Raw genomic sequence first — 15,963 nt, forward strand, 5'->3', positions numbered from 1 at the left:
GCGTTGCTGGTGGCTGCCTGGTTTTCAGAGCACTTTATTGTTTTTTGGAAGGGCCCTTTACTCCTCCAATTCAGCCACTAAACCACTTTTGACTGGTTTATACACCAAATCTGACTGAGAGCTCCCTGCTGCTCTCATCCACATTACTAAGGATTTGATCCGCCTCAATATTGCAAACTTTTTTTTTTTTTTGGACGTGGCTGACACTGGGACAGGTAAAACTAGTGATGGTGGCACTGATGGGCAATGTGTGACAAGTGCACTGATTGGCAACAGGTGCACTGTAGATGGGCATTGTGACAGGTGCTGCACACTATACAGATCCTTAACTCATGGTTCCCAACTTGGGATCTGTGTGTGATGAGAAGAAGCCGGTAACATTGAATTAATGGTCTGTTTACATTTTGTGATTGGCTGTGTCTAATCACAGCCGATCACGTGGTAAAGAGCAGCTGTCATTGGCTCTTTATCCTGATCACTGTGTTCCAAGAATGGGAGGCTGTGTCGTGATGTCCTCCCAGAACAAGAGTGGACCTGCCTGACCGTCGGTCTACAATACGGCGGGCAGGAACCAGTTAAAGGAGATGGTGCTTATCCCCAAAGTCGGGCAACTCAAGTTGCGTGAGGTTTTTGGGATTTTTTTTTGTTTTTTTGTTTTTTGTTTTTTTTTTTTGTTTTTTAGAGCGGAGCGTCAGAATTCCACCTCCGTCTTGCCAACAGTGTCCTTGTGGGTCTACCTGCCGTGTGGAGTTAGTGGTCGCAGCAAATATTCTTGAGACAATGTATGAAAACCATTTTTCTTGGAGGGGTGGTAGAGCACTGCACAGCCATACACAAAGTAAACAATCTTAACCACATTTTTCAAATCTTTTCGTACAAAAAATGGCCACTCATTTAAAAAATAAACTATCTTGTGCAAAAATTGCGCGGTCTTGCTACGGTGTACCCAAATGAAATTTTTATCATTAATTTATTTTATTTATTTTTTTCAGCTTTCTTTTGGTGGTATTTAATTGCCGCAGGGTTTATTTTTTGCTAAATAAAACTGAATTTTGAAGAAAAACAGGTCATTTTTCTCCTTCGCTGATCGGTGGCACGGATTATGGGGCTGCACTGATCAGTGGCACAGTGGGCATTGGCAGCTGACACTGGTGGGCACAGAAAATGCAGCCGCGGCTTTCTGTTTGAAGGGCCGATGTCCCTCTGAAGAAGCCGGTGATCTGTATTTTTTTTTTTTTTTTCCCTCACGCTGAAAGAAAAAAAACGAGTATTTGCCCGAGTACAAGTACTCGGGCAAATACTCGGTATCTCGGCTTCAGTGCAACCCTAGCTTCCATAATATCTCCATGTGAAAACTGTCTCCTGGAGCACATCTCCCAACACTTCCTATAGCGTGTTTGCAGTCACTGACCTTGCCCTGTTTGACTGCTTTTCGTAGCCTCGCGCTCAGTGAATATTTTATGTGCAGCCCCTACAATATAAAGTAAGTAGACTACTACTGTTATAGTTTGCAATGGGCTAAAGTCAAAATCTGATTTTTAACAACTTGACCTTCAGAAAAATTACCCCCTTTCATGACCAGGCCATTTTTTGCGATACAGCACTGCGTTACTTTAACTGGCAATTGCACGGTCGTGGGACATTTTACCCAAATAAAATGGCTTTTTCCACAAATAGAGCTTTCTTTTGGTGGTATATTATCACCACTGCGTTTGTGCTATAAATAAAAAATTTTTACAATTATGAAGAAATCTTTTTACTTTCGGCTATAAAACCAATCCAATAAATTGAAAATCTCAAATTGCTTCCATCAATTTAGGCCAATATGTATTTTGCTACCTATTTTTGGTAAAAACAAAATCCCAATAAGCGTATGTGGATTGGTTTGTGCAAGGGGGAAGAGATGGGGACACCAACTCCATTCCCTCCCCTTGTCAGAACGGCAATCCTCCTGATTTTACATAGGCAGATCAGTTTTCTCTTTGCCTGACGATTGGGGGGTGCCAGTGGACAACGTCCTCGGCACCCGCTGATTGGCTTCAACTGTGTAATGACTGATGCATTCGAGCTTTGATAAGACTTGCTGGCTTGATCACCAGATGAAAATGGAGCCTAAAAACGAATGCAGCCATCACATCTAAGATTGGTAAGCTGCAATATGTTTGCTTTTAGGGTTAATACTGCCTTGATTTGTCTTTATTTCTGCCTGGATTATAGCATTAAGGAGGTGCAGCTCTATTACTGTTTTTTTGTCCTTGGGCAGACCTGTACCTCAAATGTAACGTGATTGAAAAAATTTGATTTGGGTACCAAACATGTGTTCTTCTTTTTCCCCCACCAGAGTAATGCCAAAGACGTGTCAAATGCTCCTGTTTTCTGCCACCTTTGAAGAGACGGTGTGGGCTTTTGCTGAGAGGCTTGTGCCTAGTCCTAACATCATAAAGCTTAAGAAAGAAGAAATGACCCTGGACAACATTCTGCAATTTTATGATGCCTGTGAGGACAAAGAAGAAAAGTACAATGCGCTGAGAAACATTTATGGCGTAGTCACCATTGCTCAAGCGATCGTGTTTTGCAGGGTAAGAATTTTCTTTACCTCATGTGCTTTTTAATAACTATTCACATTCAAAATGATGCTTGTGCTTTTTGCTGCCAGTGTACAGCAGGCGGGGGCGGTGTATGCAAAGAGCAGTCTGTATGTTGAGGGGTCAGTGCGTGTATACAGGCTGTTGATTTGAATCTATATGCCAGCTTTTTTGTCGTTCAGTTTCACTGCTGAAGTAGAGAAAGGCAGGCCAAATGACCGCTCATACTCTGGCACTAAAGTTAGCCCCCCTATGTGATGGCAATAGTCATGTTATCCACTTGCCTAACGGGCACTTTCACCCCTTCCTCCCCAGGCCAATCTTCAGCTTTCAGCGCTGTCACACTTTGACAATTGCGCAATGACAAAATGCAACACTGTACCAATATGATTTTTTTTTTTTTTTTTTCTTTACTGATGTGAGCTTATGAGGCTGCACTGACGATCATTGTAGATGCCTCCTGTGTGGATTGCCACTTACCGGCTCTCCTCATGTACTGTCAGCACAAGGAGAGTATTGTCTTAACTGGCAAAGTCTGTTTACACTGCTCAGCTGTGATTGGACAAGGCTGATCACATGGTAACGGTACTGTGATGGGCCCTTTTTTACCCCAGTCAGAGTGCTCCCAATGCACGCCCCAAGGGTGACAGGGTTCCTGGGAGGATGTTGATAGACGCTTTCTTGGAAATGTGTGACTGCGCTGTAGCGGTCATTCGTCTATAGTGTGGCTGGCAAGAGATTTAAACTTTGTCTTTTGAGACCCAAATTAAAAACCAAATTTAAGCCCCCCCCACCCAATATACATAAAAAAACCAAAATGGTGACTACACGAATCTCTCTCTCTCTCTCAACTGATAACCTTTATCAGTTACCCGGACTCTCCATGGTCTATGGAGGGGTGGGCGGACTTGTGTCCGATTAAGCCCCCCCCCCTAACACTGATCTGCAAATAAACAGAAGGAGGATCTGTCCCCCCGGTGGGTTGAAGGTCAGTCGGGTGTAATTGGACAGCCGGTCTGTTTTAAATTTGCCTGTCCATAGAACAGGCGTGTCAGCTCTTCATAAACTGAGGGGGCACGGACCTGTCATCCACTCGCTCCGCTCTACTCATGTAGATGTCTTATAACGTTTGTTTTGTCTGTTCTCATCAGTGTGAAGTGTTTTTTACAGACCCGCAAGACAGCCAAATGGCTTGCCTGTGAAATGACGAAGGACGGGCACAAGGTAGAGTTGCTGAGTGGAGAGCTTTCAGTGACAGAGCGAGCCTGTGCTATACAGCACTTCCGTGATGGCAAAGTCAAGGTCTTGATCACCACAAATGTCTGCGCTCGAGGTAAATTGTTCTTCACAAGCGGCTAAACTCTCTTCTCCCACCAGCTCAGCTAATCCCACCTTCCTCCTCTCAGCAGTAACTCAAAAGCTCAGGTCCCCCTGCCACCTCCTCCAAAAAACTCAGGAGCTCAGCTCATCCTGTTGCTCCCTCCCAATTCACAACCCCCCCATGCGGTAACTCAGCAGTTCAGTTCAACCAGCTCATCTTCCAAGCAGAAGTTTCCCAGCAGCTCACTTTGAATAATCAGATGGATGGATCCAAAATGGCACACAAGGTGGTACCACTTGTTACCAAGTCCTAAGTTTTTCTACACACAAGTATTACACACACACACCAAGATTTGGGGGAAACGCCACTGTTTTGCATACACAGGCCACTCAAAAGGAAGTGAGCATACCATACAATCAATTTACAGCCTCCCATCCATCTCTCTCCAACGTTGACACAAAATATTTAATTTCTTAATGTCTCTAGCTTGGCCACCCTTCTGTGCCCCACCCAACCACCACCCCAGCAGCAAATATGGACCTTTCTATAAACCTCTGCAAATTTTCTCCCCCCCCCTGTCACCGGAGGGTGTGTAGCCTTGTTGGGCTATCAGTACAGGTGTTGTTCTGCATAGCTTGTGACAAACCTAAAGTGTTTTTTTGTTTTGGTGGTTCTGTGCTATATATAACTTTAGTCAGCCTGATATCACTATTTTAATTCTTTATTTTTTTAGGAATAGATGTGGAACAGGTGTCAATCGTCATAAATTTTCACCTGCCAGTGAACATGGATGATCAGGTTGATTTTGAGACGTACCTGCACCGTATTGGCCGCACTGGAAGATTTGGAAAGAAAGGCATCGCCATTACACTGATTGAGAAATGTTGCTTATACATGCTGCATGACATAGAAGAGTATTTTGGTGAGTAGTCCTTCATATTTTATAGAGCTGCACAAATAATCGTCAAGAATTGTGTGTGTATGTATATGTGTGTGTGTGTATGTATGTGTATGTGTATGTGTATATATATATATATATATATATATATATATATATATATATATATATATATATATATATATATATATATATATATTATATAAAATTTATTTATTTTCATTGCGATCTTGACAAGTGTTTCACGATTCTGTCTATGCTAAGAATTCTCTGCTCTTCTGAAGCCACAGCAGTCAACAGAGAGGAAGAAAAAAATGGGCAGTCTGCCAAGAATCACAACCACCTTTAGCAGTGGAACGAAGAGGTCGACCAATATGGGTTTTTCTCTGGCCGATGCCGATATTTAGAAATCGCGGCGGCCGATATATGATGCCGATTTTATTATTTTTAATTTTTTTTTTGCCGATATATGTTAAGCCATTTTTATTTTATTTTTTTTTCTCTTCATCTCATAAAATCTAACAGTTAGACCCCTTTCACAATGAGGGGTTTTTCAGGCACTTTTGGGATAAAAATAGACTGCTCCCCTGCAGTCTCAGTGTGAAAGCCCGAGTGCTTTTACACTGAGGCGATGCGCTGGCAGGATGTTAAAGTCCTGCACGCAGCATCTTTGGAGCGGTGTATACACCGCTCCTGCCCATTGAAATGAATGCGCACCACAAAGCGATTCACCAGCAGCGCTTCACGGGCGCATTTAACCCCTTCCTCAGGCACTAGCTAGGTTATAAACGCCCTGCTAGCAGCTGAATAGCGCCACTAAAATGACGGTAAAGCGCTGCTAAAACTAGCAGCGTTTTACTTCAACGCCTGCCCGCTCCAGTGTGGTAGCAACCTTTAGTAATAAGTGATACAGAAAATTTTCTTAATTTTAAACATTTATTAAACAAAACAAACCTCCAATCAGTTCACTTGTATGTATAATTTAGATTAAAAAAAACTTAAATCTTAAATAAATCTTAAATATTAACACCTTTCTGCTGAGCGTACGCAGATGTGCGTACTCTGCTTTCCGGGGTTATACCGGGATAATGCCCTCAGCTGCAGGCATTATCCCGGTACTGTTTTTTTTTTTTTTTTTTTTTTTTTTTAGAGCCGGCTATCCAGCTATAACAACCAATGCGGCTAAAAGCCACTCAGCTGTTATACGAAGGAGCGGGAGGGAACACCCGCCGCCCTTACCGGGCCTCCCGTTTGGTCATTGGGCCTCCCGATCAATTGGCCGCCTCCGGCAGCTGGGGACGGGCTGGAATGAAGCCGTGAGTGGCTTTGTTCCAGCCTCCTAATCGTAAACACGGAAGCAAGGTCATGACGTCATTTCCCGTTTACTCGGCTGCCAATGGCGCTGGTTTTAAAAAACACAGTATTCTGAATCGCCGTTTTCAGCGATCTGAATACTTTGAAGTGCAAAGGAGGGATCGGGGTCTTTTAGACCCCTGATCCCTCCATAAAGAGTACCTGTCACCACCTACTGTCACAAGGGATGTTTACATTCCTTGTGACGGCAATAAAAGTCATCAATTTATTTATTTTTTTAAACACGATTTTATTTTTTTTTTTTCTAAAGCTCCCGCGAGCTTGCGCAGCAAAGAAAACGCATACGGAAGTCACACCCGCATATGTAAACGGTGTTCAAATCACACGTGAGGTATCGCTGCGATCGTCAGAGCGAGAGCAATAATTCTAGCACTAGACCTTCTCTGTAACTCTAACCTGGTAACCCTAAAAAAAAATTTAAAGCGTTGCCTATGGAGATTTTTAGGTACCGTAGTTGGTCGCCATTCCACAAGTGCGTGCAATTATAAAGCATGACATGTTTGGTATCTATTTACTCGGCGTAACATCTTTCACATTACAAAAAAATTGGGGTAACTTTTTTTTTTTTCCCAAAAAAGTTGCGTTTAAAACACCGCTGCACGAATACCGTGTGACATAAAATATTGCAACAATCGCCATTTTATACTCTAGATTCTCTGCTAAAAAAAAAAAAAAAATCTATATGTTTGTAATTTTCTAGCAAAAAATACGGATTTTAACTTGTGAACACCAAATTTTTATATATATATATATATATATATATATATATATATATATATATATATATATATATATATATATATATATATATATATATATATATATATATATATATATATATATATATATATATATATATATATACACACTCTGCCGGAGGCGGCCGATTGATCATCGGGGGTCCCCTCCCACTCCTCCGGTATAACGCATTGGTTGTTATAACTGAATAGCCGATCGCCGGCTCTAAAAAAATATATATATAATTTTTGGGGGTTCTAAGTGATTTTCTAGCAGAAAATACAGGATTTTTACTTGTAAGCAACAAATGTCAGGAAAGATTGTCTTTAAATGGTTAAACTGAGAACACATGGAGTTAAGTTCATTGAAAAAACAAGTAGAAATGTATCTTTTTAGCTTCTTTTATCAGACTTGGCAGGCTGCCCAGAGAGGAGAGAAGTTGCTAGAAAATTTGATAGATAGATAGATATATAGATATATATATAGATATAGATATATAGATATAGATATAGATATAGATATATAGAGATAGATATATAGATAGAGAGATAGATATATAGATAGAGAGATAGATATATATAGATATAGATATAGATATATATATATATATATATATATATATATATATATATATATATACCCTAGAGAATAAAATAGTTGTTGCAATATTTTATGTCGCACTGTATTTGCGCAGTGGTCTTTCAAATGCAATTTTTTGGGAAAAAATTACTTTAATTAAAAAAAAAAACTACAGTTAGCATTTTTTTATATAATGTGGAAGATTTTACGTTGCGAGAATTTTATCTTTTTATCCTAAGCAAAAAAATTGTGATTCTCATTTTGGCCAGAATTGTGCAGCTCTATTTTTTTTATACAAGAACATTTTTTTTTTTCTTCATTTAAAATTCAAACAAAAAAATCAGTTGGAAAAGACCTCCCCCCCCCCCCCCCCCCTAATCAGGTGTAGCTGATCACCACTTCAATGGCGCACAAAGCCATTTGACTTTCAACTTTTGAGCAGCTGTGGTCATTTTGATTAGCTCAGCATAAAAAGAGCTTTCCTGGAGAATTTCAGTCCCTGGTATTGAAACTAAAGCAAACAATCAACTATGGGTGACAAAGCACTGTCAAAATATCTGCCGGATAAAGTTGTGGATAGACACAAGTCAAAAGATGGATTAAAAAAAAAAAAAAAAAAAATCAAAGGCTTTATCAATGCCTAGAAGCACAGTTTAGTCTATTAAGAAGTGGAAGGTATTCGGTAGAACACAGACCCTCCCTGGATCAGGATGTCGCTCCAAACTGGATGGAAGGGCCAGGAGATAACTGGTCAGATTACAGGATATGTCTGGCAGAATACTATTTTGTATGACTGAAAAGTCTCAATGCACATGATACAAATATTAAACTCCTAGGCCAATGAAGTCACTTATTACATTCTCATTTCAGATACAAAGATTAAGAGGCTGGACACCGGGGATATCGATCAACTTGAGAAGTTTTTGCCATAAGGAATCTGAGCTCATAAGAACAAAGTATTCAAGTAGAAAACATTTGCACTTAAGTTTGTACAGAAGGATGTTTAGTTTGATACAAATGTATCGGTATGAAGAAAGGTCTATTCTGCACCCACCAGCCAGGAAGACGCTCAGTCCTGCTCCAGGAAAGATATGAATCCGGTGGCGCTGGGACGAGAGAATTTTTGATTGCTTTAGGCTTGCTGGGTTTGAAGTGGCCATTAAAGTATTAAGCATACAGTTTTGATTACAGTCTGGTTTACTTTGTGATTTAATGTTTGTGCGCATGTCTTTTTTTTGTTACTCTGACCTCACAATAGGTGTTTTTCTACCCTTTTTTTGTATGTTTTTACAATGCACGACACAAACTTCAAATGCAAATGTCTAAAAAAAAAAAAAAAAAAAATTGCCGCTTCACATGTGATGTTTACATGAGCACTTTATTAACACTGTAGAAATCACTTATTTGTTTATAAAATGCACTTTGATGTATTCTACTGTTTGAATATTTCTGATTTTATATTCTGTAAATAGTGTAGATTGACTTAATATCAGTAAAATGTGATGTTGGTTGGGGTGTTAAAGTTTAGACAGAATTTCACAGGTCATCAGTTTTTTTTTTTTTTCACAGAGCCATCAGTTTGTTTTTAAGACACTGTCACCTTTCCCATGCTCTGGAAAGGGCCCTACCCTCAAATACTCTCAATGATCCCTTGTCACTCTTTTGCTCCCTACATTAGATTGAGTGGTGCTGATGTCCGGTGCGGTGGCCTCTCTTCCTTGGTCAGGTGACAATGTTCAGGCCTAGCAATTGGCATAGACCTGAAAATTGCCATGCTTCATGGCCACAAGTGCTGGGCATTGGCATAGTGGAGTAGCAAGGAATGATGAGGGATTGCTGAGTATAAAGGGTTTGCTCTTCTCACACTGTCGCATTGTCCAGAATGGACAAGATTCTAGTGTCTTTGCAGAATTTAGTTGTCCTGGTAATTAACTAATGATATGTTACCAGTTACCAAAACTGGTAGAATAGGGTATGAATACTTTAAGTGCCATTGATACTGCAGTGACTCAATGGAGCTAAAGGATTTGAGACTTGTCACAGTTCATGGTTTGAACATGCTCAAATTCTTTAGTAAATCGGCCTAGTTTTGCCAAGCCGGGGTAGCCTGAAATAGACCTGCGGCTGGCTCATCTGTGTTTTTTAGGCTGTACATTTCAAACCAATGCTGTAAATTGTGTGTGGAAAGCCTGACTTGTATCAAAGTTTGCTTTTTATGTAAAGTTTTTTTTTTTGTTTTTTTTTTGTTTTGTTTTTTTCTTTGTTACATCTGCCATTTAAATATTTTAATGATTGTGATACATGTTGCTTACTAGACCATTGATCAGACCACTTTTTTTGGTATAGTTAAAAATTAAACATTGGTTAATGTTTACTGTTTGTTTAAATGTAGCAGTGTGGATTTTTTTATTTTTAATCCAGAGTGAATGTCTGAAAGCCAGATATTTGTACCAAGTTTTGTTTATGGATTTTGCACAGCCTTCTATGTTCCAGATACACTGATTGGCCATATTCTGACCACCCGCTTAATATTGAGTAGGTTCCCGTTTTTGCTGCAAAAAAAAAAACACAACCCTGACCTGTTGAGGCATGGACACATAGTTACATAGCTAGTAAGGTTGAATAAAGACACCAGTTCAACCTGAGTGTCTACAATTGTCCCTATCCCTATACATTGTGTCTCATTAAGATGCTCATCTATTATATCATTTAAGGTACCCATATAGCGCCATCAATTTTACGCAGTGCTTCACACATGCATTACACACATGCATCAGTCCCTACCCACAAGGAGCCCACAATCCAAGGTCCCCAACTCGCATTCATATACTAGGGGCCAATTTTGGACAGAAGCCAATTAACCTACCAGCATGTCTTTGGAGTGTGGGAGGAAACCGTAGTACCCGGATTAAACCCATGCATGCACAGCGAGAACATGCAAACTCCAGGAAGGTAGTGTCGTGGTTGGGATTTGAACCAGCGACCCTTTTTACTGCTAGGCAAGAGTGCTACCCACTACACCACTGTGCTGCCAAAATGACACCACTAGTCCTCTGAAAATATGCGGTGGTATCTGGCACTATCAGATCCTTTAAAGTAAAACTAAATACACAACAGTAAAATCAGTCTTTATATACAGTAATGCATGCTTGTTCCACTCACTGTGGAATCTAAAGAGTTAATCCTCTGCATTGTGTAAAAAGGCTGTTTGATCCTGTATTCACACAACCTCCCTGCACAAGTCTAGATAAGACTAAGCTTTTTGGAATCAGGCTGCACATGCTCCGTTTCTGTATTGAGATTTTATTTTTTTTCTTGGGAGGGTGCATATGCTCAGCACAGGGCCAATTTGGCAATGTCCAAACAGAGGGTCAGGAGCCCTGCAGCCTCATAGGACAGCTCAGCGCAAGTATGAAAACTACCTAAAAGCGTCAAGACTGCTATATACTACTGATAAGGTATTTAGCTGTTTTATATTTACTAAAATAATTGCACTTTCATGTTTCGTGTACTGTGGGAGACCAGATACAGGGTCCTGGGTTTAGTAACGCTTTAGTCCCTGTATGTTGTGAGGTGGGGCCTGCATGGATTGGACTTGTTTTTTTCAGCACTTCCCACAGATGCTCAATGGATTGGGATCTGGTGAATTTGGAGGCCAGTACCTCAAACCCATGTTTTCTAAACCTTTTTTCAGTCAAGGCACCCCCAGTGTAAAAATAAAAATCCTAAAACATGATCTTGTGTGTGGGTTCCCACCCTGCACACTTGGGGTTGTATACATTTTCCTCTCCTGTAAGAAGATGTTGCATTGTATCTGCCTTGTCATATAGACGAGGCAGTAAACACAGGGCTGGGCTCACAATGACCAGCCAATCAGAAGCTATCATGGTGAACAAGGCCAGACTGTCCCGATTGTTAAAGAGAATCTGGTCTCTGAGCATGTTCCCAACACAAGGGGAGTTATGCATATATGTGGCCCCATGAGGAGAAAAATCTAATTTCTGTGAGGCTGAATGTGTGCTTGGTGGGAACGGGATAAGGAGGTTGCACATGTCAAAGTAAGCCACATGAATGGTAGGACCTGACGTTTACCAGTAGAATAATGTTCAAAATATCACACTGACTTGTCACCTTCCCATTCTGGTACCATCTCTTCCCTAGGTAAGTGATGCACATGGCCAGTGATATGATGAAAAATAATATTCACCAGACTACCTTTCCCCTCCCCCTTTTTCTTTCTATTGCTCATGTGACGATTTGTAGGGGCTCTCGGCTGTGGACATGGGTACTTTGACTAGTCTGTGGGTACACAGCCCCATACACAACATGCTTCCTTTGTGATCTGTCATGTCCTAGGTAGCGCGCCCCCCCCCCCCCCCCCCCCTCTACAGAGGGAACACAGTTAAACCCCTTCCCTGCCAGTGACATTTATACAGCGATCGGAGCTAAAAAATATATATATATATATATATATATATCCACTGATTGCAGCAGACAGATTGGACATTTATATATAAATATTGCAATCACAGCCATTAGTAGTATAATAAAAAAATGCCATAAATCTATCCTATTTTGTTGACTATAATTTTTGCGCAAACCGATCAATATACACTTGTTTGTTGTGTTGTACATTCTACTTTTTATTTTTTAAGAAAATGTCAGCCTAAACTGCTCAAGAAATTTTTTTCCCCCAAAATTGTGTTTTTTTTTTTTGTTTTTTTTTTTTTGTTTTTTTTTTTGTTTTTTTTTTTTTGTTGTTTTAATATAGAGCAAAAATTGCAATAAAAAAACCACCAAAAGAAAGCTTGGGGGGGGCACATTTCAATTTGGTGTGGGGGTAGCATCGCATGACTGCGCAATTGTCAGTTAAAGCGATGCAGTGCTGTATTGCAAAAAAGATGCTCTGGTCAATAAAAGGGGGTTGTAATTTTTCTGGGGCTGAAGTGATTAAGAGCATATTAAATAAGGGTAGTAGCCAGTACTCTCAATGGGAAATCAATTTAAAAAACACAACACTTATAAAACTCATAGGTGCCTTAACTCTATTGTAAAAATGCATATTAAAGCAAAGGAGACTGCCTTTAAAAAAAAAAAAAAAGAAAGAAATACAAGGCTGAGGGATCATCGTCAGCATTCCAACTTTACAAAGAATACAACAAGAAATGTAAAGAAACTCTTCACGTATATAAATAGTAAAAGAGGGAGATAGGATCATATTGGCCCCATAAAGAATTATATCTGGTTGCAAAAGATGGTGAAAATATTGAATTTATTCTTCTTGAGGGAAAGGGTGGGGTGGGGAGATTTAGTAACCAAGACTGCAAGGTTTACGGCATGACACGTCACAGGAAGCACCCTCGTGGCTAACAGGATAGAACAATAGACTTGAAAAACATCATTAATAAGTCACCGGGACCAGTCAAGTAATTGCCAGACCATTGTTCCTTATTTTTAATAACAGTCTACTGACTGGCTTTTCTCCAATCTTTTGGTACCATACCAATGTGGCTCCAATATTTAAAAAAAGAACCAAGATATATCCCAGGGAATTACAGACCAGTTAGCAAGCTCTTGGAGGGGATGATAAGGGACTATATGTAAGATTTTTGTCTTAAAACTTTGAGCTCAATCGTTTTTGTACTGTTTTCTATTTGGTTATTGTGGCACATTCTTTATATATGATCTTTTTACTTTTCATTAGCCATCATGCTGCTAGTATAATGTATTGAATAGTTTGTTTTGTCATTATTTGCACATGGAATTAATATTTTTTTGAGGCACTGTGCACTATTAGAAGGTTGATTTATAGCACATTATTTATATATATATATATATATATATTGTTTTTTTATTATCACTTGTGTTGTCAGTACACATTTTACTAATTGCAACTGTATCATTTGGTTATCTTCTAATAATTTATCACATATTTTAAATGTTATATATTCACTTCAGCGCTTTAGTATTATTTTTATATATAGTGTGTGTGTATGTATGTATGTATGTATGTATATATATATAAACACACACGGCAGATTGCCGTCCTGTCAGGTATGAACAGAGTGATCTTGTGTTCCTGCTAAGCAGGAATACTGATCTCTCTCTTCATACAGTGAGTCCAACCCCCACACAGTAAGCAAGCACCGCCTAAGGACACACTTAGCCCTTTGATCACCCCTGGTGTTAACCCTTCCCTGCCAGTGTCATTAGTACAGTAACAGTGCATAATTTTCGCACTGATCACTGTAATGTCACTGGTCCCCAAAAGTGTCAGTTTGTGTCCGATTTGTCTGCCACAGTCACGCTAAAAATCACCATTAATTGTAAAAAAAAAAAATTTAATAAAAATATCTGTTTGTAGATGCTATAACTTTTGCACAAACCAATCAAACGCTTATTGGGAAATTTTTTTTTTACCAAAAATATGTAGCAGAATACATACTGGCCTAAATTGATGAAATTAGTTTTTTTTTTTAATTGAGTGTTTCATAGCAGAAAGATAGATATATAGATTTTCAAAATTGTAGTTTTGGGTTTTTTTTGTTTATCACGCAAAAAATTAAACTGCAGAGGTGATCAAATACCACCAAAGTCTATTTTGGGGGGGAGGAGAGAGACACATCAACTTTATTGGGTACAGTTTTGCGCAACTGTCAGTTAAAGTAATGCAGTGCCATATCACAAAAATAATGGCCTGTCATGAAGGGAGTAAAACCTTCCATGGCTGAAGTGGTTAAAGAGCAACTGTCCCATTCATTTTATTGGGATGTCTGGTGATGCGGCAGTGACAGAACAAGGTGAAGGATGTGGCAGCAGCAGGTGAGTGGATGCCCACTAACAGGCGGTGCCATCCAAAATGACAGGTGCTTTTTAGAGGTAAGGACTCGTGCTTGCTGGTAGTGTGAAATTGTGTGAATGCAGTGCATGTCATCTCAGCTTGCATTCATTGAAAAATATTGCAGACTATACAACCTCATGCTACATAACAGCTCAATTTCATGCTGAATAAACTAAAATTATGAAAGTTTTCTATTTAGGATACAATCTTTAGTTAGATTTTTTACGCCAAAAGCATTTTATAAAAATAAAATTTGATTTTAAAAAATATATATATTTTTATCCACCCTGCATGGTGTCCCTCAAACAGGGGGGGGGTGGATGATGAAGTGGGCTCTCAGATACCTGCATTAGGTAGGAGGATCTCCTGCAAAGTTTGCCATGCATTGTCTCCCCAAAAGGTCAGATTATCTCTGAATCTCTGCCCTTATATATTTTTTACCATGTCAGTGGCTCAATTCTCCACTTCTTTGTAAAGGGAGGGATTTTCTGTGACCATAACCAGCCTGCATTAATCCAACTCTACAAGGGTTCTCACTAGCTTGGAATGCCTTGGATTCAAGTGTGGATGCGGCGTCACTGGAAATGCCCCAAGATGAACACGGTCAAGAATCCTATGTGGATGAGATCCTGGGCTTTAAAAAATACCAGAGATTGGTTACAAAGCCTCTTTCAAGGCTTTTGCTTGGTTAGGAGTGCCTCTGAGTAATGACAGCAGCTTTCTTTGCCAGATGCAAATAGAGAGTGCAACCTTTGCGAGTGAATGCCTTCATATAGAAGTTGACTGTGGGGAATAGAATGGTCCTACCCATCAAAGTAGAACTTTACCCAAAACTTGATAAAAAAAAAAATTGCTACCAAAATTAGTGTGCATTGCAAAATTGCCTCCAGCATTGCTCCAGCTTCTTTTTGCTGGAGGCTGCCATTTTGTTGAAGCCCAGATCCCCTAAACAGCAGTAGATTAAAGCGGAACTAAACCCATCAATGTAAGTTTCAATTACATTCCTGGAAGGCGGGGATTGCCAACTGTCACATTTGCTTGTGTTAACCAAACGACTGGTATCATAACTATTAACAGAAGGAGGGAAATGGGATTTTTAGGGTGCCCAAGAAAATTTAATAGTCAAATATATAAAAATATATTGAATTTATTAATACAAAATATCTAAAAAAAACATCATAGTATCATCATACAAGTAACCAGCAGTAGATTCTTGCTCTACATGTTTCGCCATGCAATAGCTTCCTCAGGAGACTTCCAATAAGCACTTCATAATATGGTCACTATAGGTGAAAGACAGACAATATGTTAGAAAAATCAATATTCACTAATCAAAACAAATTTAAACATGTAAAAACAAAATTTAATTATCTCGCAAATGCATTGAACCCAAGAATGCCCCCCTGAACTGTAAAACGTGTCCCATCTGTGGAGATCACGACCCTGATGTCTGAAGGACATTGAAAGATGGAGATATATCTGGTGTACCACAGAGGACATACAGTCCCCAAGAAGTAGAGTTCTATCTAAAAAAACCCAGCAAAAATGACCAAGGGAGAATAAACATATTCTAACCTCAGAATACAGATTTCGGAACTAGTCAATGGTGGATGATATCTTAGCAAAT

General features: G+C 39.5%; 1 protein-coding gene across 1 annotated transcript in view; it reads left to right on the forward strand.

Moving 5' to 3' along the window:
• The window catches only part of DDX25 (DEAD-box helicase 25), a 53,814-nt gene extending 43,942 nt beyond the window's left edge, over positions 1-9,872 (forward strand). The window contains exons 9-12 of the mRNA XM_073603482.1: positions 2,342-2,579; positions 3,756-3,918; positions 4,640-4,828; positions 8,366-9,872. Of these exons, the coding sequence (XP_073459583.1) occupies positions 2,342-2,579; positions 3,756-3,918; positions 4,640-4,828; positions 8,366-8,427 (652 nt within the window). The 3' untranslated portion in view covers positions 8,428-9,872. The remainder of the gene's footprint in view (positions 1-2,341; positions 2,580-3,755; positions 3,919-4,639; positions 4,829-8,365) is intronic.
• The last annotated feature ends 6,091 nt before the right edge of the window (positions 9,873-15,963 follow it).

This window comes from Aquarana catesbeiana, linkage group LG10 (genome assembly GCF_042186555.1).
Source record: "Aquarana catesbeiana isolate 2022-GZ linkage group LG10, ASM4218655v1, whole genome shotgun sequence".
Taxonomy (NCBI): domain Eukaryota; kingdom Metazoa; phylum Chordata; class Amphibia; order Anura; family Ranidae; genus Aquarana; species Aquarana catesbeiana.